Source organism: Myotis davidii, unplaced genomic scaffold (assembly GCF_000327345.1).
Source record: "Myotis davidii unplaced genomic scaffold, ASM32734v1 scaffold370, whole genome shotgun sequence".
Taxonomy (NCBI): Eukaryota; Metazoa; Chordata; class Mammalia; order Chiroptera; family Vespertilionidae; genus Myotis; species Myotis davidii.
In genome coordinates this window covers 4,381,204-4,407,829 of record NW_006288615.1, presented here as the reverse complement: position 1 = coordinate 4,407,829, position 26,626 = coordinate 4,381,204, and the positions used below count along the sequence as shown (strand labels likewise).

Sequence of the window (26,626 nt, the reverse complement as noted above, 5' to 3'; positions counted from 1 at the left end):
CTACTTCCAAAGCTAACAGGAAACAGAGTACTACTAAACTGACAAAGGAAAGGCATTTCTTTATCTCAAAAGCCAGGATTTATTTCCAATAAATATTAGAAGCAGAACTGCTGAACTTGAAAAGGCCTCCTTTCCAATAAATGGGAAGTTCTTAATAAAGGATTTCAGGAGGAGCCGTGGGGACACAGACTACAAAGGCAGGATGCTTGGCGGGGACTGTCTGGAGCCGGGCAAGGGGGCCAGTGAGACCAGGAGTCTACGGCAGAATCGTAATGAAATCCTTTCTCTGCCAAAAAAATGTCTGAAAGGGATGACTAGCTGTTATCATTTTAACCTGAAAAGATATAAGAAAAGTGTACCCAATGCACTGACCAAAGAACAAAGGCAGAAAGCAGTAGCAAGAGGCGTGGGGGAGAGGCACTGTGCGCTTACTCTTTTTATGGAGCTTCTGAACGCCCGAAACAGGTACGGGCTCAGGGACCGAGCGTTCACTTCTGCCACCGAGGCGCCCAGGGCCTGCCGGAGGGAGGCCAGGTCGTAGTCATACACCGGGAAACCTGGGCACGCAAGCACGCGGGACACTGTGAGACCAGGGGCACGGGCCAGGACCCCCACTCCCACCCCCCTCAGACTGAGAGGAGCTAAGTTCCTACCTGTACAGGACCAGTTGCTCATTCCAAGAACAATCATGACCAATAACGTCTTCAGCACCATCTTCTCTGTGCTGGGAAGAATAATTTTCATTCAGAGCCCGGAAAGTGTCTCTATGCGTCAGAGGACAGCACGTCCTCCTGAGAGCGGCCCTTTCTTTATTGGGTGTGACCCAGTTTGCTCCCTCTGACTGGGGCAGTCTGGAGCTTAACCAGAAACAATTGATCCCGGGTGAATATTTACCGCTGCTTTTTCCTGTGGAAAAGTGCCAGCTTGAGGCCACTTTGAAGTTGCGACCTCAACCTGGGACTTTAGCCCACAGCAAAGACAGCAAGAGGCTCAGGGACTCATATGTGCTGTTTGTTTTTCTCTATTTTAATTTCATCCACATGCACAGCTTATTTCTCTTTGTTTTCATTCCATTTTTGGAGGGAGGGGGTATATTTTATTTTCTGTCAAACTTCATTTCTGATTGTTGTCGGTTTAGTCCCCTCTCATGTTCCTAAAAATCCTGCAGCTGACTGTTTATAAAAGGTGTGTGGTTATTTCAAGGCATTTCTGGGGCTTATAGCTGCAAAGAAGATAATGTAATCTACAGGACTTAAATATGCCAAGCAAGGACCAGCCTTCTCTGCCAATGGGCATGTTTGTGCTTCTCCTGGACAGGATGGTGTTTGCATAGTGATGGTTCTTGTGCACTGCAAAACCCCAAGGTCGCTCGTGAACCATGACAAAGAAGAGACACTTCAGAGCAAATATAGTTTGTGTGACGTGCAGGTCCTCATGTTCTCATTCTTAGAATTCATGCAGAGAAGCTGTACTGTGCTGGGGCTTAGGGAGACCTGGACTTTCTTGGCTCCACACTTGTCAGGAATGGACCCTTGGTCATGGGACCCAACACCTCTGAGCCTCAACTTCCTTATCTATAAAATGGATAGAAATGGTTAGATGTAAGGTATATGATTAGTCAGGGTAGGGTTTTCCAGAGAAACTGAGCCAATGGGGTGTGTGTGTGTGTGTGTGTGTGTGTATGTGTGTGTGTGTGATAACATATATATTTTGTTCATATATGCTTATGTTTATATATGAATGTTTATGTTTATAGGTTATACACATACATTATAAGGAACTGGCTCACACAATGGCAGAGGCTAGCAAGTCCAAAATCTGCTGAGTGGGCTAGCAGGCTGGAGACCCAGGGAAGGGTTGCAGCTCAAGTCCAAAGGCCATCTGCTGGCAGAATTCCTTCCTGCTCAGGGGAGGTCAGTCTTTGTATAGTAAGGCCTTCCGCTTACTGGATGAGGCCTACTCATATTATAGAGACTAATCTACTTACTCCAAGTCTATCCATCTAAATGTTAATCTCATCTGAAAAATACCTTCAGAGAAACATTCAGAATAAAGTCTGACCAAATGTCTGGGCACCATGGCCAAGTTGACACATAAAATCAAGCATCACATAAAGATTAAATCACAAACCCTTGAAAGAGTGCTTAGCAAATTAATTGCTCAATAAATGGTAACTGCGGGTAAGAATTCAATTCCAATAAGTATTCTTAGTATCTGCTATGTTTAAGGCAACAATAATTACTGCAGAAGATGTCGAAATGAACTAATCATCTAGCTCACCTGCTTAAACACGCAAATGTAAGTGCCAGCACTGGAAGCATAAATTGCTATAAGCCTGGAGATGATGGGGACATTGGCCATTCACTCACTTCTCCTGACCGCAGTTCCCAGGTGGTCACATGTCTCTTGAACTAGGTCTTGACGGATGCGGAAGGGTCCAACAGGAGAGGTGGAGACTCTGGCCAAGAAGAAAGAACAAAAAGGAAACCACTGGGTAGGGCACAAGGTACAGCGCAGTGATGTTCACCAGAGGCCGGCCAGGCATTGCTGCCAACAAGTAGCGGGGGTGGGGGGGGGGCGGGCAGGAGGAGGAGGAGATGATGATTCTGGATAGACTGAACATGACAGATGTGTCTTATTGAAAGTGTCATGATGCAAATTTTATATTATTGCTGCTACTTAAAGCAACTTTATTAATTAAATATCGCCGGTTTTGCCTGCCCTCTGCACAAGTTCAAAATCATGCTTCTGACTTCACATATTCTCTGGACCACACATATTTACTGCTCTGAACCCAAAGGTGTTCTTTCTGTAAGTCTCACTCATCAGCACATGAGAGAGGTGTGTTAAAGGTGTATTAACATCTCGCCTGGATAATCTCAGTGTCTAAACGTCCTTTACCCCATGCAGCTCTCCAGTAGTTTCTGGCTTCATCTCAGACCTTCCTCTTTCCCCCACTAGGTTCCAGCCATACAGGTGTCCTTGAAGTTCTTTGGGACACAGAATGACTTCCATGCCATAGCCTTTTACACATTATTTCTTCCAACAAGTCATAGTGGTTTTTTTTCTTGTTTTCCCCGACTCTGTTCCTTCCCAGCCTTTGGGTCTCTGCTTAAGTAGCGCCTCCTCAGAGAGCCTCTCTGACCACCCACCTAACATCATCTTTCCTGCCTTTCAGCTCCTACTTCTTCCTCCCTAGCACTTATCACTGTTGTGACCTTGCTTTTTTGTTTGATATTATCTTTCTCTTCAAGTAGACTATAAGCTCTATGAGGCAGACACCATGCCTGTCCTGTGTATACAATTCTGCAACACCCAGATAGGAACTTAGATGTTTAATGAATTAATTAATTAATGAGCACACCTAGTCTCTCTGAACCTTAATCCAAGTCTTTCTGTTTGGAGCCTCCAGTAATTTCTGGTATATAGAAGGTACACAAAGGGTGTGCTATGGGATGATGACCACTAAAGATGTGTAATTCTATTACTCTTAACTTGGTTTGAACTCAATTCCATTACAGTCTTCCAGATTTAACTATCGACACCACCTGGCTCCAAACTCCAGGGTCTCATTAAATGAGCAGTAATAATAAAAGCAATTGCAGAAGACTAGAGGAGATTAAGGAGACAACAATAAAACAATGTTGCTAGCACAAGACTATTGATTTTGCTTGTAGCTCACTGGTGCATTGATGGGTCATTTCATTTCTCAGTGCTAAAAAGTGATGATCTGAAAACGCCTCTGCATAGTTCCGTCACGTCTGCTAAACCTAGAAGATTAAATGTAAGCCATCCATTGAAATTCAGGCCATAATGATTTCTTTCATTATTCTTGTTTCTAACTGCAGAAACTGTACGGCATTCATTCCAGCAGTTTTCTGCTGTTCCAACAAAAATTATTTAGTTAAGGTATTAAAATTATGTAGCACTAAGAGAAGAGGGTTGTATAGTTTTTACTTACATAGTCCCTGGAAATGTATATAAAACTTATAATAGGAAGCTTAACAAGCAATTAGCAAAAGGTTGACTAAAGATGGGTGGGCATCCATATCATCTATATTATAAAATAATTAAGAAACTATAATTAAATGACCTTCCTAATATCATTTATATATGCCTAAGCGACCAACCAATCGGCCAGTAGCTATGATGTGCACTGACCACCAGAGGGCAGACGCTCAACGCAGGAGCGGAAACCACAGGTATGGAAACAGAAACAGACTGATGAATCTGAGGGAAGGGGGAAGGAGTGAGGGTGAGAAGAGATTAACCAAAGATCTTCTATGCATACTAGTGGCCCAGTGCACAGATTCATGCACCAGTGGGGTCCCTTGGCCTGGCCTGCAGGGGTCGGGCCGAAACTGGCTCTCCAACATCCCCCAAGGGGTCCCAGATTGCGAGAGGGTGCAGGCTAGGCCGAGGGACCCCACCAGTGGAGGAATCCGTGCACCGGGCCTCTAGTAGACTAATAAGATTCTTTGATATCATCGATATCATTTCTCTTGATTGTTTCTTTTCATTTTGCTCATCTCTATAGTAATATTATTGAAGAAAAATCACTAAGTTTGGAGCAAATGTAAACTAAGTCTTTATCTGATTGTAAACCACAAATTTTACAGCTATCTTCCAATTTTTTGTGATAACATGGTTTCTAAACTGATGAACTCCAATGTCAAAATATACCTGTAGTCCCAGGTAGGATTGCCTGTAGTCCCAACCTTTCCATGTACTGGAAATGTTCATATTATTTTTATTACTTTTATTTTTTTAGGGGATGACATGTGTATTTGCAAGCAAAGTAGTACCAGAGGTGCTCAAAGTGTGGTCCCCAGGCCCGCAACTTCAGCAACACCAGAAAGTCTCAAACCCACCCTGACCTGCTACATCAGAAACCCTACGGAGAAGACTCAGCCATCTGGGTTTGCCAAATCCTCCAAGTGGTTCTGATGCGGACTCAAGAGTGAGAACCACAGGTGTAGAGCAGTGATTCTCAACCAGGGGTGAGTTTGCCTTCAGGACATGGGTCAACCTCTGCAGACATTTTGGCTCGTCAACAACTAGAAGAGAGGGTACTATTGAGTATCTAGTGAGTAGAAACCAAAGATGCTGCTAAACATCCTACAGTGCACAGGACAGAGCCCTATAACCAAGAATTATCCTGCCAAAAATTCAACAGTACTAAGGTTGAGAAACCCTGGTGAAAAGCAAGAACTTTTGATCAACAGCCCAAGTTTAAACTATGGCTTCCTATTCATTTTAATTTATTTTTTAATTTTGTGTTTGGTGTTGTATGTCCTATAAAAATTGTTATTTTTGTTTTAAATCCACTGAATTTTTTTTTGTTTCTTCTAGTGTCATCTCTAGAAAATCTTCCTCCAGTTTAAAATCACATAAATATTTACCTATATGTTATAATTTCCCTTTTTACATTTTAATTATTTAATGCACTTGGAATTAATTTTGGTTACAGTTGTGAAGTAATGATTTGACCATTTCTTTCCTGTAGAAACCCTTTATGTCTGGAATACATATAGTGATTTCTATTTCCTGATCATCCATGACTGATAAAAGGATGTCCTCCACCAAAACAAGGGAATTAGCAAAGCAAAAGGAAGGATCAGTTTGAATCAGCTTCATCTTCGTGGGACCAAAAATCCAATATTGGGTTAAATAAAATAAAAGTTTATTTCTCACATTAAAAAAAAAACTATAATGATAAGCATCCTGGTATTATTTGATGACTCCCCAGCTATCAGGAACCTAGATTCCTCCAAGATATTCCTGTCATTATGGCCCAAAATGGCTGCTAGAGCTCCAGCCATCACAATTTGTATTATGCAGCTTGCTGAAGGAAAGAACAAAGGAGGAGGAGCCTCTTCTCTTTAAGGATAATGTCCAAAGGTGACATACAACATTGCTGCTTTTAACTATTTGGCAAAAAATAAGTTCCCTCATAATCCCATCACCGGGACCATCCCCACCAGAAGTAGTGGCCTGTGAACCGAGCCAGAATCTTTCCCTGGGCAACCGGCAGGGGGAGGAAAACCGCTACCACCATCATTTCATGTCTGTCCCTGAATCCCTGTCACATTCACAGAAATGCACTGTGACCCAAATGGCCAGGAAGAGTCCTGGGGGTGTTCTGCGCACAGGTGAGTTCGACCTTCCTTATTCAGGGATGGCAAAATCCGAGCAACTCAGAGGGCACAGCCTGGGCAGTGGGTTCGTTCCACTTGTCCTTTCTCTAACGAGGGCGATGTAGGGACGCTTCTCACCTGCGGGTGTCCACTGAGAACATGAGGCCTGAGAATTAATCCGGGTGCCGTGGATGCAGAGGCGGGTGTTCGGTCAGAGAGAATGCTCCTTCCTTCTCAGAGCGCAAAGTGCTTCATCCCAGCCAAATGCACTCCTGGTCGGAACAGGAACGCCTCCTCTCTGTTTACTAGGGGGAGAAACTGTCAGTGACAGGAGGATCCGAGCAGAAACCTTATAAAGAAGGGACCTGTCTGGGATTCTGGGGCAGGAAAGCAGAGAGCTCCCTGGAGTGGAAGGAAAATCCTCCTCCCGGCCTGGACACAACTCTCCTGTGGGATGAGATTCTCCTGCTTCCTGACACTCCAAGGACAGTGGGCTGTGGGGCTGATGGGGGGGGGGGGGGTTCCATCAGGGAGCAGAGGAGGTTGATGTGCTATGCCTGGGCCTCCCTGGGGAGGTGGGCTGTCAGGGAAACCCAAGGGGGTGCAGAAGCCCTGCCCCCTGTCCCCACTTCCCCTTGGCCCAGAGCTGGGAACTCCCCAGTGTCTTCAGTTCTGGGTCACTGAAGGCAAGGGGCTCAGCTCCATAAATTACCCGATCCGCCTGAACAAAGCTGACAGCGAGGCTTGAAAGGAAGCCTGTTTCTGGAATAATCCCCAAGTGTGGCAGATTCCCACAGAGCAGAGGGAGCCGGGGGCTATGGGGGCTCTCTTTGCAGCGGTATTACTTCAATCAGGAGGTTTGTCCGGAGGACACGAGCGGCAAAATTGGAGGTGAGAGCTCTCTCCATCAACCCAGAGGCCAGTTTCTCTTTTATTCCTCACTCATCGCCGAGAAAAACTGACCAGACATCAGAGCCATTTGCCAGCGCTGGAGTGAAAAGGGGAGACATTTGGGGAAAAGAGGATGGAGGAGGCAGGGACAGAGACTCCTGGCTTCTAGCCTCCTGGGGGCCAGAGTGACCACAGGCCTGGGGAGTCAGGGCTTGGAGCAGCATCCTTAGCTCCTTCGTACTTATTTGAAAGCAAGAAGGCAAATGAGCACTGGAATTTCCCTTTCATCCACACAAAATCATTGCAAACACCATTCCCCCACCTCAAAATTCAGCAAGACAAAAACCAGCAAACAGCAAAGCTGGGATTCTCAGTCAGCCACTGTGCTCCACGATTCTGAGTCCTGGCCCTGCAGCCTGTTAGAAAACCCACTGAGGGTCCCACAGTTCTGAATCCCAGCACTGCACCTACTAGACGAGGAAATTCATCCTTGTCAAAGAAGAGCTTGGTAGGGGGACATTTATTTTAAAATGATGCTATGAATGTGTTCGTGCAGCCCCCATAGCCCTCGCTTGATCCTAAACCAACTGTGCTTCAGAAATGTCTGCTCAGGTCTGAGCAGTGCCCGGAGACACCACCTAAGGCTGTTTATCCCAACAATTTCCATCTTCAGAGAATAAGGGCCCATCTACTCGTGCCTGGACTGGGGTCAGAGGGCATGGATGCTCACCTCCTATATCCAACTCGGTTGAGAGCCCCACTTCTGTCTGAGCTTTTTGTTTTTGAGACAGAGGCTGTGGGCAGGGAGTGTATCCATGACAACCACAAAGTTCAGTCCCATGAGGACAGAGAAGAAGCAGGGTGGAGGGGGGAATGACACACACACAGGTCCCCAACCCTCCCTGGAGTAAATGTGGCCTAGGAGCAGGGGGACCCTGCTTCAGTGCTGATGGGCCCCGCTTCATCACCACCTGGTGTTGGGAACAATGGCCATCACCTGTTGTGTGCCTGTAGGAGACCCCTGTTACCTCAATAGCCAGGCACGCCTGAGGGGTCGGGGCAGGAGGGTGGTTCTGGGTCAGTGAAGCTGGAGAGCTTGGGCTACAGGTGGGGCCCTAACTGGGGTGACAAAAGGTGGGCCATGGGCAAACCTGGTCATGCTGGCAGGAAACAGAGCCATGGGACCTTCTCTGCTTGCATTCACTCAGCCCTCTGCTTAGAGAAGTCAGCTCCATTCACCAGAACCAAGTCTCTACAGAAATCTGACCAAACTAAAGAATTCTTTTTATCACTTTTAAAGAATGACAAGAACAACACATGCCAATTCCTCCATTATTTAATTCATTACTCCACGCATTGAAACCAAGTTGGACTACCAGTGGCCGTGGACAGGTACACAGGGCGCTCTTAGGACCACACACAAACAGAACCTCGGATTAGAGGTGCTTCAACACCTGTGCTATTTTCATGAGCGACACCTAAAAGAATGACTTCTTATGCAAAAAAACACAGAGTAGCCCTGCAAAAAACACCTACTGGCCAAGGCGAGCTGCAACAAACACCCCTCTCTCTCCAACATGAGTGAATTCTGAGCATTGAGCAAGCTCTGATATCAGTGTCAACAGAGACCTTCTTTAGCTGCTGATGGGGATACACACATAGGCATGTGTTAAACTAACAAAAACACAGCCAGTGGAAATCTGAAAATATGGACAAATGCTTCATTTAAGGGGTTCAGCCAAGAGTTGTGCTAAGTTTTGTCTTATGGGAGGTTTTCAATTTAATGTACTGATTTTATTCAAAGTTCCTACTTGAATTGAGGGTATGGGCCTGGGACTGTGGGTTCTCTCTACATGAGCATATGCAGTGCTGTGTGCTTTATTGTTCCGGTTAATGTGGAGATGACATAAGCCTCCTCTCTGTGGCTTCAGAAAAGGCAGAGGTTCTAGTTGCCATGGTGAAATGAAAGTGGCATTCTCTCACAGAGACATCTCCCAAATGCCATTCACTGACAATGTTTGTCATGTAAATTTGATCCCATCTATTTTCAGTGTCCAAAACCATGAATTGATCGACCCTATTGACAAAGATTCCCTTTTAGGCCATTAATGGGATTGAAGTACAAAGACTGCTGTTATCTGTGCTCCTTCCTGAAAGCAGCATGAATGGTGTGAGGAGTCATTTTAAGTATGCTGCCCAGACAAAAGGAAAACAGTTTTTGTTTTTTTTCATTTGGTTCATGCTTTTGTAGTTTTTCTAATTAGATTATCTTTTAATAGTTTCCTTCTAAGATTTGCTTCTTTGGCCACTGAGTTTATAGTCTATTCAAAGCTGAGGAAACTAACTATGGGCATTTGGAATGCCTTATGTACTGCAGCCCATCTCTTTGGGGTGAAGATGCCACTTGTTCCAGAGAAAGCTGGGACCAGGCCTGTTCAATAAGATATTCTCGCCAATTCTCTATGAATGCCTTCACCATGCGTAATATTTAAATAAGCACGTTGGCTTCTTCCTAAACTAAAGATTAAATATAATATTTCATGTTAAGAGCTCCAGGTTCATATATCTCCTATCTTATAATCAAGTTAATAGTCCCTATTGGCTGTGCATTTATGAAAAAGCCTTGTAAGTGGTTTGATCATCAATACGTATTCGTGGGAATCTAGCCGTGGGAAATTTCCACAGTGGCAGAAAGATTCACGCACAGAGATGCTCATCCCACTGACCGACTGGAGCCAGCCTTCGGTGACCAACACTGTGGAACTCAATAGAGGCTGAATATTATGCAGTTATTAATGTAGTGTTTAAGAAGGCCACAGCTACAAGAAAACATCTTTGATAAAAGCTTCTATGAAATTGTATATATGGCATAATGACATTGTGTAAAATTTTAAAAGAGAGATAAAACATGCATAGGAACAGACTTGGAGAAGCCTCCTGAAATGGTAGCAGTGATTACCTTTACGTAGTGGGATTATTTATATTTTTCCTACTTTTTCATGTAGTCTAAATTTTCTATAATACCCACAAATTATTTTTAATGGGAAAATAATAAATAAGAGGAGAGAGAGGAGCACCCAGTGAAAAGCAGAGGTGCCTCTCAAAGCTCCATGTTGGGGTGATTTGCACATTGTCAGGAACGGGGTGCTTCCTTTGGCTGGAGCTTCAGGTGAGTGAGAGGAAAGGGTGCAGCTTTGCCGCCTCCTTTGAGATAAAAAGCTGAATGAGGCGAGGAAATAGTTTCTCCTGGGAAGAGTGGGCTCTTCCTCAACAGCATGTTTTAAAACGTGACCTGATTTGGGAGACTTTTCACAATATGCCAACGAATTAGTCACATGATACAAAAAAGAAAATAACAGAGAATTGATTGGAGATCAATGAAGTAGCCACACAGAGGGAAAGCACGGCCAGGCTCGTATTCTGAGGAGGCGTTTTCTCCTAGGACAGGCATGGCCAAAGTGGGAGTATAGGCAGAAGGAGGGAGCAGACTTTGAAACCATCAACAGCAAGTGCTGGTCACCGAGGCCCCGAGGTAACGGGCAGCCTTCAGGGGAGCACTATAAGGGTGGTCTTCCTTCATCTCCACCTTCTCCGGTGAAGTCCGTCACACGTCTCATCTTCAGGTTCAAGCACACGGGTGCTCAAGACCCCCAGCTGAGCAGTTCTCATTCAGTAACAAAGAGGTTTGTCAGCCTCCTTGTGTCTTTTCCACTCAGAGGTCTGTGGAAAACAAAGGGAGAACACTGTGTGGAGAATGGATTCTCCACTTACATTCTCAGGATACAATTTGCTTCCAAATATATGGGTATTATGCTGACGTGGGTACAATTTTTGCCAGTGTGCCTATGGGAGCAGCATGACCTGGGCCAAATGGCCAGGCTCCCTCTGTCTGGGTGAAGACCCAGGAAGTCCCCAAGTACTGTACTTGCTAGGCAGTTTCTGCATAAATGAAAGGATGAGTTGGCAATCAAGTTAAGAACTGCGGTAATTATCAAAATGATGTTTTATGATGACTCCCAAAGGAACGTCAAGTTCTTTCACTGAACTAGAATTTCAGTGCAGCAAATGCAAGAACCAGTGGATTATCGTGTGGGGATTAATCAATTTCCAGTGACTGTCCCTCCCCGTGATCCTCAGGTCCTAAGTACAAAGCTATGAGAAAACAAATGGCTTTCCTCTCACCCTGGGTCTTACTTCCGTTCAACCTCAGGGCAGGAGAAAGAAATATATATATACAACCAGCTGCTATTTCATCCCGAGTCACTGGATCAAAGGCTAGTTCAGGGAGGAAGAGCCCAGATGGGCCAATGGGTAAAGACCTGCCCCCAAGTGTCCCCTCTTGTCCTACCTCCACTGTCAGATCACTCCCACCTGGGTTGGCGTTCTCTTCCCTGTCCCTGCCTAAGGACAGTTACCGTCACCCTCAGGAGAGAGAGGTACCAAAGAGGCACAGGAAGAATCACTCTTACAGCATGTAGCTGGTTGCCTAGAAAGCTGCATTTTCAGTGAACGCCTTAAGGATGTGCCAGACGGATAACAAACCAAAAAGAAAATGGATCTTATATCCAGAAGAAAAAAGTCTAAAAAACTGGACACGCCCAATTCATTGTTCCAAAAGACACAGTGGTCAAGAATGAATGGCCCGTTTCCTCGTATGCTCTTCTCATCCTCCTTCCTTCACGGAGGGTCACATAGAAATGAAGGGAAGTCCTTCTCCCAAGTCACTGTCATTCATTAAGTAACAAGGGCAAGTTCATAAGAAGCCAGTCTGTTTTCTCCATTTTACTCACAGTCAACATGTGAGTAAGAATGAGAGATGTGGAGATCAAGGTTGTAAGACATGGATACACACATCTCATTTTGAATTTTTTTCTGATTAATTCACCTCTATGGTTTTAAAAAATCATTATAATTGTTTTATCTCTTCCTGATTTTAAAAAATATATCAGATCATAACTTAAACAAAATGGGAAATGTCCCAAAACTCAAAATATAATTTATTAAAAGGTAAAATATTGTTTTCATTTAACACCACTATGAAAGACTTGAAATATGTTCTTCCTAAACATGCAAAGTTTCTTTTCTTGAGCAACTTGGGAGGCTATACCTGCCTTCCTGATGATATAAAATATGCATTAATCTTATTCCAACAAAGTCTCCCCTAATAGAGGGCTTGTTAACATGATCTACAGTTGTCAGAACCCTAGGGAAAGTATTGAGTGTCCAGATATATTGAAAGAGACCTGATGGTCACAATTACCCTAATACAGTCACTCAGTGGATAGAAATGCTACAGTGGACTTAATGTGTAGGCATAACTGTGTCTGCGCCTCAGCACAGGTCCTGACATAGTTCTCTCAGCACTCAGTAGGCACTTCGTAAATATTAAGGGGAAGAAGAAAGGGAGGGAGAGAGGAAGGAAGAGAGAGGGAGGGAGGAGTAAAGGGAGGGAGGGAGGGAGGGAAGTTACAATTCATTCTCAAAAACAAAATCTACTCAAATAGAATGCCCGTTGCTTTTTTCCTAGGTCTTTGTGTCCCCAACACCATTTTAAGCATTGGTTTCAGAATGTGGACAGGTAATGAAAAAACATAATGAAAGCCAATGGGAAGACCAGATAGCAAAGCCTTGGGTTCAACTTGGCCAGTTAATCAAATTTCATGTTTATTGTGCAAATGAGCGGTTGCTAAAATCTTGAGTGCCTTACTAGAACATGCTTGGTAGTAAAAGGTGATCAATATATGTTTGCTGATAGCAAAACAAACAAGACACAGACATCTGCATGTCCCACAGCAGCAAACATAAATGATGGGTTGTGACAAGGAGGTGCATTTTCAGGCACTAATCTGTAAAGACATCCGTGATACAGAGATAAGAAAGAAAAAAATGCCAAGTCTCAGAACAGCGTGACCTTGATTCAGTGAATACCAAGCTGTCCGGGTTGCCAGTGCTTTTAAAACATCAGGAAGAGTACATGAGCCCACTGCTGGCTGTGGCAACCTCTGGCCTGAGAGCGAAGTCAGTGCAGGAAGTGTGACCAGGGGCTTCCTCTTGTTCTGTCCTATAACCCAATATTGTTTATGTTCTTTACACAACACATTATTTTCAAATCTGACAATATGTGAAAATAAAATAACTGAGAAAAAGATCATAATTTTCAGTCTTAATATATGTTCATTTTCAGAGCAAAAAAAAGAGCCATTAAAATGACTTACCTTGTTATTATTAGAATTTTCTCCATTACGGTCCATGAGTTTTATTTGATTTTATTAGCAATCTCTTTCAGAAGACCCTTGAGATCATTAAGCTTGGGGGAAAAGAAAAAGAACTGGTGTTAAGATCGATTTTCCAACTTCGAATTTTAAATTACCACTCTATAGCTTTTCTGTGAAACGGATGTGTGTATGAGTGAGTGTGGTGCGTGCCTGGAACGGGACAGTGAGGGAGGTGATGTTTCAGACCCTGTCCACCGCTTACTTTCTGAATTCACATCACTAGCAGATGACCATTCGCATCAGTTAGCATTAGGCACAGGGAGAGCCGCTTGGACACTTTGCAGTTTAACTCAAATGCAAATCACTAGTGATTCCTACATAGAAATAATAGACTTTAACAACACAGAGAAATAATATTTAGAAATAATGTTATATGTAATAAATACGAATAGTTATAAGATACCAATAAAGTTGTACTTCGATATGTGAATAATACTAATAAAAATATGCAATACGAATAAATCAGGTTTTTGCAAAGTGTCCCTCCTCACTAAAAACAAACAAAAAAACAGAGTAAGTGGTAAAACAATTTCTGTAAAGGCGTAATAAAATTATCTTTGATACATGCATATTTCATAAGGTTATTTCACAAGATGCACGAATCTCACTTGAAATTACATGCCATCATTGTGCACCTGGTAAAAGTTACAGACATAATGCCTTTTGTGTACAGTTGGCCTTTACTTTGCTATATCATTCACTCAGGGAAAACCTGTGTGTGTTTTTTTGTTTTGTTTTTGTTTATTTTTAATTTTGTTTTTAATTTTGTTTTATTGCTTAAAGTATCACAAAGAGTATTACATATGTCTCCTTTTTTTTCTCCCCGTGACCTTCCCCTGGCCTCCCCTACTCCCCAGTGTCCGGGGAGGGTTGGGGGGAGTAAGAGATCAACTGAAGGACTTGTATGCATGCATATAAGAAAACCTGTGTTTAACTTGGGCTTATTTTCAGTAATAATCTCTTCATTTAACTTTCTATTTTAAAGAACAAAAAGAAACTGTGTTAGTGGCTCCCTGAAAAAGGAAAACGAAGTAAGATCCCTACTTACAGACTTACAGGCATCTGTGAGTGCTGTTGTTTTCTGGTATAACAATGAGGTGGAGAGATTCTTTATTCACCAGAGGGGCTTTGAGGAGAACTCTGTGTTTACTGATGGTAGAATGGCTTTAATAAGCTGTTTAAAGTAGGGTGTAAGGTTCCAAGGGCTTGCTAAAGAGACAAGTGATGATCTCTACATTTTATCTGGATGAAATGGAGACTCAGAGAGGAGGCATAGAAGATAGAGGGGGCAATAAACAGGAGAGGGGGCCAGGGAAGCAGGACACGAAGCAGGGAGAGGTATTAAAGCCCATGGGTGACAACGGCCCATGCTGTGTGCTGTGAAGTTTGAGTCTTCCCTGGGAAACTATCCACTCCGTCCCAAACCTACAGAATGCATAGCCTAGGTGGGCTTCTTGCAGAACCAGAAAGGGGGGTGATCTCCATAGCCAGGAGCATGCTAAGGAGACAGAATCTACAAGCACTTCTCTGAGGTCCCCGGAGACTCCTGGCTGGCACAGTGGTAAACAGCCTTCAATAGGATTTCATGATATACGACTCCCTGAGTCCCCACCTCCCACAACCTCCACTGCTCAGGTCCATTGTCCCCTCTGACGGTGTCCCTGCCCAGACCCTCACTGGTGCGAAGGTCTCCCTGGTCCCCGGGAGGCAGGTTAGCTTGTCCAGTGCCCCGGATGACCTTTGCCAGACCCAGCGGGTGTCCAGGAGGCCCGAGGTTCTGCCCCGCCCATGGTTGCCTCGTCCTGGCCATTCTCTGCCCCAGAGCAGGGTCAGCAAGAGGAGTGGCTTTTGAAGCTTCAGCCCAACCCCTACTTTCCGTCAACTCCTGCCAAAGCCACCCAAGTGAACTCACAAGTAACACAGCACAACACAACAACAAAAACAGCCTGTTTTCTCCACAAACACAACACCTAGACAAGTCGCTAGCTCCTGTATTCCCCAAACCAGGCAATCTGGAATGCATGAGAATGCCGCATAGGAAATTGTTCCCGCAATCCCACGCTGCACAAGTCAGCCGGCAAATGCTCCCACACCCAGACCACTGAACAAAGGGTCTGGGCATGGATCCAGGGGCAGGTCTGCTTTGATGGCCCTGAGCCCCAGGCCAGCACATGGCAGGTGCTCAGTAAACTGGATGTGCTATGTGGTCTAGGGACAGAAGCAGCGGACAATATGTTTAAATATAAATACGTAATATGGAAAGGCAAATATATCATATAAGGTTTTCTATATAGTACATATTACATGTGTCTAATGGAAATAGTCTTAGAATACGATCTCCTATTGCTCCTTTCATACATTCTCTTAATAGTCTATAAATATTTTCTGATCTCCGTTGGTATAAACATGATATGAATCCTAGCATGATCGTTTGTGTACAGTACTCAACTCTAATAACTTAGGAGTCTTCCCGGCCCATCAATTAAAAATTAGCAACAATACAACATGAGAACGAGAGTGGCCGTAAAAAGATGCATTACTATTTAATAGCGTGTCTCCAAAGGTCCTTTCTTCCTGCGCACACGTACCGCCCCTCAGCAAGCGGCAGTCTGCTCCTCCCCGACCTGAAGCCAGGCTGGCCTGGGCTGCTCTGACCAATACCCTGGTGGAAGGGACATCATGCCAGGTCCAGGCCTGCTCTCCCTGTGCCTAATGCTCACGTGTGTATTCATGCATCTGAGAAGCAGGTCCACTCCAGCACCCAGGGAAGCTGAATATGAACAGAGTCACATCTGCTTTTTAAAAAATAACCTTCTCTAATTTCAGACCATAACCACTGGCCTCTTGCTGAAAGCTCAAAGATAACAGAGATGAAAATAATATTTCTCAAACTATAAACAAAACGATACCTTTGCATCCAGCTGTCTAAACCGATGCCTCATTCTTCAAGGGGCAGAGAGAGAGAGAGAAAGATTGAGAAAGGGCTATTAGGCTCCATTTTCCAGTCTTTTAAAGAGAAAAATACAGATCATTTTCATTTCCAACTAAATCAATGCCAGCTGTAGTTACCTTTTTTAACGTTCTCCCTAATACCCAAATGAAGCAGAATTCCACTCTCACCACAGCTAGAAGTGCACCAAATAGACGCTACCCATGGGGATGGAGTGGTGGAAGGTGACCCATAAGGTCCATCCCTCCCTTCTGAAGCCAGGGTCTCAGACTTTGGGAATGGAGAAAGCTTGGGGCGTCTGCTTTGTCACTCAGAGAGAAAGAGCACATGTCCCATGCTCCCCCATGGTTGTGCTGAGGCTCACACATGGGATTCATGTGCTGCTTATATTTACTCATTTTTGTCACAGTGAATTTTGAGGTGAGTTTGGAGTGCTCAGTATTTGTGATGTGACCACAAACCATGTAGCTCACATGATAAGAAAGGCACGCTCCTAGCAGCCCTGCATAGCACGTGACATGTGGACCATCTATGGATAGTGGCTTAGCTGGTTCTATGGGACGTTTATAACTGCTGCATGTGATCCATAAAGGATGTCCAGGGTTCTCAGGGATAGTCTGCAACATATCAACCAAATTGTTTTTCCATCTTCTAATGTCTCTACTCCATTCCAGAAATACCTGTGTGGCACCTGCCTGGTGATGCCCATTGCTCATTACCTGAGGGTCTTCCCAGAACCCACCTCTGCAGCCATGGCAGAGGGGCCTACATTCTTGTCACCAGGTTCTAGGGCCCTGCTCTGCAGGCTCCAAATACTCCTCCCCCAGCGCCTAGAAGGGCAATCAGAACAGCAGGCTGGTAGTTTGCCCCTTCCTGCAAAGCTGACCCCACATTTACTGTTTGTCATCCACAACTGCCTGGGTAGTATCTTTGGATTGCTCTTGGCTGTAACTTCTCTCTACAGAGCCGCTCAGATCAGCTGCCTACATTCTGCCAGCTGGGTACACAGGGCGGCTTGCAGAGCAGAAACCAAGGATGGACATACTCCTCTGAGGCGTCGTTGGCTTTCGTGTTGGTCTTGACAAGGTAATTTTCTTTCATGACGCCCTCCCATGCCAGAGTCTCGTTATCTTCATTTTTGAAACCTTGAATAATGAGACAAAGAAAAACATTCAAATTGTTTCATTTGCCCCTTGCTCCTGAATCAACAACCTTTGGGTGTTTTGGCGATGCTGGTGCCAGGAGAATCCGATTCGTCCTGGGCAGGCTGATCTGACTAATGTTACTTACTAGTGACAGCCGCAGAGAGATGGAATACTGATGAATTTCTCTGCTGGCATGAAATAGGAATGCAATCTCCATTCTAAACAGAGAGCGACCGGAAGCCTGTCTCGGTGGTATGTGGCTTAGTATAATCATTTCACTAGTGAATTTTAGTTCTCATTTCATTGTGCTCCTCTTCCATTTTGATGACATAAAAATGCTACCTGGATCATTCTGTTAAACTAGAGGCCCAATGCATGGATTCATACACCAGTGAGATCCCTCAGCCTGGCCTGCACCCTCTCTCATTCCAGGACCCCTCGGGGAATGTCGGACTGCCAGTTTTGGCCCGATCCCCACAGGCCAGTATACATATAAGATCTTTGGTTAATCTCTTCCCCTCTCCCACCTCCCCCTTTCCTCTGAGATTCACCAGTCTGTTCCATGTGTCCATGCCTGTGCATTGAGCATCTGCCCCCAGTGGTCAGTGCGCAGCATAGCTACTGGTCAAACAGTCAAACAGTTGCTTAGGCTTTCACAAATACATATATATATATATATATATATATATTTACGGATAGGTTGCCTGCCCTCAACTTAAGACAGTGATAGGAATTTTGATGGAGAAGCAAATAAGGTCTGACATTGCCACCCAATTGAGCTGTGAGGTCTGAGCATTAGACCTCCAGGAAAATTCTCAGGTCTCATCTTTTCCTCCGAGGGCAGCCCGGGTGTGCTGCTCCATGGGCCTGGGGCATGTTCCTGCAGTCTTGGCTCAGCTTCCTGCAGTGCCTCACCTTTCAGATGGCAAGCAAGCAAGAGAACAGAGAAGCATGTCCAGCATGTCCCCTGTGTTTCAGGTACTAGTGCCATGGACTGCTATCCTCGCATGTTCACACAGGTGTCCGCTTGGAACAAATGTACTTAGTTTTTACCTGTAAATCTGTTCCTCGACACGTGAGAGCTTAGAGAGAATTGTATAATCTTCCTGAATTTAAAAATAATTCATTGGGAATCAAAGACAGCCAAAATGCAGGCGACAGATTTGAAGCAAACCCTACACAGCAAATACACATTTATTTCTTTTTGTCATTTTTTTCATTTTCCCCCCCAAGATTTATTTTTAAATGGTGGTTATTCACTTTAGAAAATAACTCCTAACTTAATCTCTTTCGATTGTATTTTTCCTAACAGCATCATTTCCAATGTCTTTTCCTCTAACTAAAATGTATGGAGGAGCCTAAGAGGAGGGCTTTAAAAATCAGCACAGCCTGGCTGTGGTAGCTCAGTGGATTGAGCGTTGTCCTGTGAACCAAGAGGTCCTGGGTTCGATTCCCAGTCAGGGCACATACCTGGGTTGCAGATTCGATCCCCAATAGGGGTGTGCAGGAGGCAGCCAATCAATGAATCTTTCTCATCATTGATGTTTCTATCTCTCTCCTCCTCTCCCTTCCTCTCTGAAACCAATAAAAAAAATTTTTTTTTAAATCAGCACAGAAAGGACAAGGCAGTCCTAGATGCAGGTGGCCAGAGCGGGAATGACAAAGGACCAAGAAAAAATGGCCCAACTTTACCAGGAAATGCTGGTGGAAATTATGACGTAGCATTTTCACCAACCAACTCAGAGAAGTAGCCGCGTCTTCAATAATGACCATATCCTGTGCTGGCAAAGAGGGAGATAAACAGGCTTCCCAGAGGCTGGGAAATCTGTACATGGTTACGTCCTCAGGGGGTGGAGATGAGTGGGGGCCCAGACAATAACTGAAGACTTAAACGTCTAGAAATTTCTCTTTTAGAAATAATTCCAAAGAAAAAAACCACTGATATGCTAAAAAAAAAATTGATGCAGAGAACTGTTTATCATAATAGTATATGATAACAAAGAAGACGAAAAATCTACATGTTTAAGAAGAGACTGGTAAAATTAATTATGGTACACTGGTACATTGGAATATTCCAGTTAAAAGTTGTCATGCAGATTTTTATTTTTGAGTTTGAAAAATGGTCATGATGTATTATTAGTTAAATGAACAAATTAAAGTATGAATGTATGTGCACAGATCAAATTATCATACTCCCAGACAGAATAATAGAATAAATACCAGTATGTTAACAATATTTAACTCTGGGTGGTGGGTTACATGTGCCCTTGCTCTTTCTTATTTGTGCTTTTCTATATTTTTCTAATGTCCTATTAATGAATATTGATTATTTTTAATCGTGAAAAACAATGACTTTCATAAAAATACAATTACTGGGTAGCATAATTTTTTTTATTACTTAAATATGTCACCAAAAATTTAAATTTGGATCCCACCTTTTCTGAAAGTTACTTGAAAAACCTTGCATTTTTCTCCAAAGAAGAGCAATTTCAAGCTTAAATTCCATTACTTTCCCAACATTGGAGGCAAATGCAAAGTAAATTTAGGAAACAAATTACCATGAGAAGCTGTGGCACCCACAGAGCACTGCCGTTTCTGGAATTAGAGATTTCTAAGGAGGAACAAATGAGCCTGCAGTGAGTACAGGATCGGGCTCCCTCCCTCCAGTCATCACTGCACCATTTGCAGAAAGGATCCCATCCTTTGGAGGTCTCCCATCCCCCTGTCTTTATTCCTTCCTGAGAGTAAGAGCTATTTGAAGAGCAAGAGTGTCTATGGCTCACACTTGCAAAATCATCACTTTCCCAGGGCCCACAGGGGGAGACAGGTGCAGGCTAACCGGGTCATTTCTAACCTGTTTGCTTCCTCAAGCTGAAGCTCCTATCCATTTGCTGGCTTCTCAGTTTCCCAGTTCTACTGAACCTGGAGTGAGCACAGTGCATCTTAGGAGAGCGGACCTTCACCCTTTGTAGCCCCTCCCCAAGCAGAACACCACTAGTGACAAGGAGTTCACTAGCTCACTCAGCTATTCAGTTTTTTTCCAGATAGCACTAATTGTTAGACGTTGTTAGACAATTTGATTGACACGGAGTCCAGCTCTTCCTTCCTGCACTTTTCAACCGCTGCTTGTTTTTTCTCTGGAACCATTCAGGAAAATTATATAGAACTTGTGGCCAGAGTCTCTAGTTGGCAATTCATTTGCCTCCCAATCTGAAGGCATAGGCTATCCCCACAGCCTTCCCCGGGGCCCTGGAGACACTCATCCGTGACTCGGAGTCAGGCAGCCAGAGATAGCTCTGAGTCAAGTCACCAAGTGCCTCTGACCTCAGGCCTGGTACAGTAAAATTCCAGAGCCCAGCTTCCATCTCCGATAGGAAGACTTTCCATTCTTTGAGTCCAAAATGACTCACTCTGTCTCCCAAGGCAAAATGATAGGGAGAAAAATCAGCAGCTTATCCGAATTGTCAAAACACTGTTCTTCATCAAGAAAGGCAATTACACTGGTGTGATAGCTAATGATGACCCAAAAGTGACATTTAATGTCTTGAAAATGCTATTAGAAGAGATGACTAAGAGGTTCTTTAACCTGTGACACGAGTTGGGAGTCACTGGCACATTTATATCCCGAAAGCCAGGAGTTAGGGGGCACAGTTTCAGGGATAGCACAGAAGTATATTATGACCAATAGTGAGGGTCCCGTTCATGCTTGCTTCCATTTCCATGTCATTAGGGAACTCCACGCAAAAAAGAAAAAAAAATTGATGGTTCTTGGCAAGTTAAATTTTTCTTAATTGCCCCCGTTGATCATGGGTAGGTTGGTAAAGTTCCTATTTTTACTTTCTGAATCTTCTAAATATTTGGGTTCCACTGAAGTGACAGGAATGATCCCCTCGATAGGAAACATGAATGGCTGGTGGCACTGAGGGTCCTTTCATTGGGTACAACAGAGAAAAGACCCAAGGGAAACGCAAACGCGCCCCCAGCAGCCACAGGCCACACAGCACCCAGGACAGTGGGCACAAGGCCCGACCAACGCAGAAAGTCTCTATCTCATCCTGGCAAAACCAGTATGAGACAAGAACAACCTATCCCGCTAATTATTTGTGTCGGATTCTACCTTAGATCACTCCCTTCCTCGATTGCTTTTACAGAGACTTTTTTTTTTTACCATTAGTGCTTCAGTTGGAGGGGACACATTTCAAGACCCTCCCCTGGTCCCCAAACTCCAAATTGACTGCTCTTCCCCGAGTCATGAGAATGAACATCAGCGTCTGAGGGGCATCACTTCACATGGTGATCTGGGATTCTCTGTCCACTTCCACCTTGAGGGAAACAAATGCAGTCGGCAGAGAGGTATTGTGATGCGTGTTTTGTGATTTATGTCACCATTTCTTGCAGTACCATATATCTTCTGTCTACATTTCTCCTGGGATTTAGGATGACACTGTGATATGGTGGGATGGGGACTGTGTGGAGCTAGAACCTGGCTGTGGAACATGGCCCGGGGTCTTGCATTAGTCCTTCTGTAGCCCTCAGCTCTAGGGGTCCCTCTCTGGTCTCATCTGACCTAACTTCCTCCTCTTCCTGACCACGCCTCGAACAGAGGCTCCCTCCCAGCCTCTGCCTCTTTGCCTGGGTAATTCCAGCTCATTCTCTGGGTCTCAACTTAAATATCACCTTCCAAGAAGTCTTACCTGACTCACCCCAGTCTGGGATTTAAGTGTCCATAGTGTAACTCTCATGGAGCCCTGCACGTTCGGGAAAATTAGTGCTCCCCACATTTCTCAGTGAAAGCCTTTTCATTTTTGTTCTGTTCCCTGTAATCCTGACCCCCACTGGAGGGCAAGGATAGCCTCTATCTTACTGAGTACCTGTTTAGATATTGCATGAGAACTTTTTCATTGGTCCTTGGTGGCTGTCTAGAATCTGTGATGAGATTAACTGAAACATTCATGAACACTGAGGCACCCATTTCTTTCCCAAATGGCTAAAAGGTCATTTCTGGAACCAAGTTTGTGCATCTCACTAACATCCACACCTGTCACAGATCCTGCTCAGAGGGGACGGGCTCGGGAAAGGTTCTCTTTAAGGAAGGAAAACACAGCAAATATTCAAATTACTTCTGGGATGCGTCCATTGGAGGAGAGTGGCAAAGGAAACGCCACTCAGCATGGAGACTAGCCTGATGTGGCAGAGCTGGGTGCCTGCTACCTGCACGGTGACAGGTGTGACCAGGAATCCGACAGTGAGAGGTCCTGGCTCCCAGAGCCGGGGAAGGAGAGGCACCTGGGAGAGACCCGCCTGCCACCCAGATTTTGTCGGGGCCAAGGAGTGGGTGAGCACATGAGAGAGAGAACAGACTCACCTGTAGACATGATGACTCCTGCCTTCCAGAAGGAAGTGGGGCCCCATAGGGAGAGCATGCCCAGTGGACCCTGGACACCAGAGGCCTGGGGGGCAGGCCCTAGGAAAGCACTGCCACATCCGGAACTGTGGTGAGAGGGCAGCCAGGCCACTGCTGAGGGACCCACCAAGTGCTCCCATGGTAAAGGGTCAGTTTCAAACGTGTGCGGGACCAGAGAGCATGGAACCAGCCGTGACCAAGACCACTGTTTCTAGACAGGACCTCCTGCTCCTTCCCCAACCAGCGAACCGCCCTCCTCCTCCCAACCCCCACCCCATGCTGAAGGTCAGCAATGGCAGCTGGCGGGGGAGAGGGGAAGCCAGAAAGACAGGGACAAGCCAATGGGCCCCTTCCTGACAACTCCACCAGCTGAAAGGAGGTGAGCATACAGGGGGAGTCTCTCCTCTGAATGGCGACTAATGGGCTGGTTACTAGAGTGGACTGTACGTTCTAATTTCTAAGTTGAAACTATTTTACCAAGTAAAGTCATTGGGAGCTTTCTAATTCCTTAAGAGCAGCCAGAAAAGTCATGAGCCCTGCGGGGTCAAGGCTAATGCTTCCCAGAGAATAAATTTCACAGCAGCCAAGGGCAGCAACGTCCCGTAAATCACACTTGTTCAACATACTATTTAAATGATTATCATGTCCATCCCAAAGTTATTTCCCCAAATAGGACTGCCCTGGCAGATGGACAACAGGGTCTCAATTAATTACTAGGCTGGCCCAATGCCCAAGCTTTACGGACAGACACACGTGAGCAGGGAGGCGGCTGAATAAGCCCTTATAGCTCAGCTAGAGACCAGGCCCACCCCCCTGAAATTAACCGCTGCCTTTCATCCCAGCACACATGGTGTGGCACTCACAGCAGGACAAAGGCTCCATGGGCTTCTCCTTACAGCAGCACTTGAAGCACTTCTTCACCACCATGTAGAAGTAGGCAAAGACGACGAAGGGGAAGGGGATGTTGAGGCGGTTGCAGTACTCCTGCACCAGGAAATACCGCTGGAACTTCCAGACCTGGTCGTTGTTCTCCTGAACGGTGCCCACGGTGTAGCTGGTGGGGGAGACAAGGTCAAGCTCAGCTTCCGCGTGCCTGTCATTCACTGTCAAACACTGGCATTCACTGCCGAACACGGCGTTATTGACTGTTGTCCATGACCCTGATCGTTCAAGTCCGGACAGGACAGAAAGTCCACGCTGGCATTGGGGCCAGAACAGCTCAGCACCAGGCACTCTCCAATTCAAGATGGGCCAGAATGGTGTCTGGCTTTTGGTTCTGGTTTTGTTTTTTTTCTTTTCAATCACACACACACAAAAGTTGAATAAACTCTGAAATTACTTTTATTTCAAGGCCTTTCGAGGAGTCTCTTTTTTCTCATCAGTCTATTATGATGTTAGATACAAAGAGACCCAAGGTGTCGAGTCTTTCAGAAATAATGTGCCCTCACATTCATGAAGGGCCTTAAAAATGTTCACCCCTCTGACCCAGTCACTTTACTTAGGGAAATTTCACCCAAGACTAAGGAGGTACTGAGGACAGACAGTATGTGAGTGGATACACACACATGGCTGTTGCCACAGCACCATAGTAATGGCTGTCCCCGCTCCCGCCCCAACAGAATGAAACAACCGAAATGCTCGACGCTAAAAATATGCCTCACACGCTATGGTTAATCAACATGATTACATTAGGCACCATTAAAAATTATGCTTGTGACTAATTTTTATACTTTAGGAAAACACTTATATAACAATTAGGCTCAAACTTGTACTTACAATGTAATCTCACTATATAATCACACCACACACACACACACTCACACACACACACACACACACACACACACACACATCCCCACAACAAGGCCCTCGTTCGGAGCAGCTCGGGTCCTCTCTCCCATCCAGGCTGTCACCCACCCGTCTCCCTGCCAACCAGTGCCCGTCTAAGTCCCTTCCCTGAGAGAAATCCTGCTGCACTCCCTCTGACTCTCCATCTCCAATGACATCGTGGCCTCAGCTCCCAGGCTGGGCTGGCAGGAGGTTTTTGGTGGTAACCACGCTCCATCTCCTACGACCACATGAGCACCCTCCTCGAGCAGGAGAGGAGGAGGACGAAGGGGCCCACAGAGAGACAAGCTTTCAGAAGCTGACACTGAAAATGTTACCGAGAGATAACAAATGTTTGGGATTCGGATAGCCTGTGCCTAAATGAAACCCAGCAGCACGCTGAGTGACCAAGGAACAGAGGGTGACTAAATACTGAGAACATGCATATGATTCATCATTTTCATAACCCGTCACAGATCAAAAGGAAAAATATTATTTCAATCGTTGCCAGAGTCTTCTGGCAACATTCAGCACCCACTTCTGATTAGGAAAAAAGCTTAATAAATAAGAAAGAGGAGGAAACGTCCATGGCAGGGTAAAAAGAAAAGAGAATAAAAAGGATTCAGTAAGGAGACTTGTTCCAAAATAAATAAGCACAACTTAAGTAGTCTTCAAAAAGTAGTAATTAAAATATATGTGTATTAGGAAAACATATCTTGCTCACAACAAATGGCTAGAAAAAAATGTAACAAAAATCTGCCAGATCCATGTGAATAAAACTTCATGGAGAAACTGCACATAAGTGAATAAATGGAGACACCGCATTTTTTTAAAATGCCAGCTTCCTTCTCCTAAATGATTCTACAAAGTTAACATCATGACAATAAAATTCACAAGATTTTTTTTTTCGAAGGAAAAAAGGATTTCAGAAGATGAGACTTAGGCGCCTCCATATGATTAAATATACAAGAAAAGCCAGGAAAGTTTGAATAAGAATAATGAGGGGACTTGTACAACAGATGCTAAAATGATTTTTAAAGCAGTAATTAAAGCCATTTGGTAGTAAAAACCAAAATAGAAAGCTTGATCAACAGACCAGAATGAAACGTCTGCAAAAAAAATTACAAAGAAAAAAGTAGATGCTAAAACAATGGTCGAATTTTAGAAGAAATTGAAATACAAGAAACTTGCCGGATGGACTTCCATCAGGTAAACCCTCCTGAGGCTTTTCTCAGATTGCATACGATTTCTGTTCGTGATTCCTTGCCCATACGCCAGCAGTCTCCCACCAGCACTGCCCAAGACCCTGGTGACCCTAGCTTCTTGCACCCTCACAACACGCCAGGGGCATGTGTTACAATGCTCCCCACGTCTCAGGTTCAAAATCAGCAGTAAGAGACAACCAGAGATTTTGTTGCACTGACAGTTGAAGTGCTAACTCGATTGGTAGATTGCTACCAGATAACACAGCTAAGGCGTTGCCATAGGCCTGGGTCAAGACCCATCAAATCTCTCTTCATCTACAGGAAAATGTCCCAACCCTGTAACCTGGCATAAAAGACACTCTATAACCTAGTACCTGCCTCCCTGCCCGCCACTGAGGTTATCCATTCTCCACAGGCAACCTTAGTCTCCCCATTTCTCCCTCCCAGGCCAGGCTCTGGGCTCCTGGGGTCCGCTGGGCAAATGTCACCTCTGCTGCTGCTGCTGCTCCTAGCCCCACCCCCAATGTCAGTCACAGTCAATCACTCTGTCCTCCGTGCACCACAGTGCTGTGTAATAGTCTTTTTATGCTGCATTTATATTATATTATATTATATTATATTATATTATATTATATTATATTATATTATATTACGTGCACTGGGTGTTGGGGGGGGGTGACCCTCAGCCCAGCCTGACCCGTCTCACATACTGGGAGCCCTTAGGCGTTGACCCCCATTACCCTCCAATTGCAGGATCGGCCCCTTGGCCAGGCCTGATGCCCCGGCCACAGG

General features: G+C 44.8%; 2 protein-coding genes across 2 annotated transcripts in view; both read right to left on the bottom strand.

Annotated features, from left to right (window-relative positions):
- The window catches only part of SPP2 (secreted phosphoprotein 2), a 12,173-nt gene extending 11,312 nt beyond the window's left edge, over positions 1-861 (bottom strand). Inside the window, exons 1-2 of the mRNA XM_006760458.2 lie at positions 654-861; positions 433-557 (exon numbers count right to left, since the gene is read on the bottom strand). Coding sequence (XP_006760521.1) covers positions 433-557; positions 654-744 — 216 coding nt within the window. The 5' untranslated portion in view covers positions 745-861. The remainder of the gene's footprint in view (positions 1-432; positions 558-653) is intronic.
- A 7,487-nt stretch (positions 862-8,348) lies between these two features.
- TRPM8 (transient receptor potential cation channel subfamily M member 8) overlaps positions 8,349-26,626 on the bottom strand; it is a 58,417-nt gene continuing 40,139 nt past the window's right edge. The window contains 5 exon segments of the mRNA XM_015561884.1: positions 8,349-10,748; positions 13,244-13,335; positions 16,213-16,246; positions 17,299-17,398; positions 23,666-23,856. Coding sequence (XP_015417370.1) covers positions 13,285-13,335; positions 16,213-16,246; positions 17,299-17,398; positions 23,666-23,856 — 376 coding nt within the window. The 3' untranslated portion in view covers positions 8,349-10,748; positions 13,244-13,284.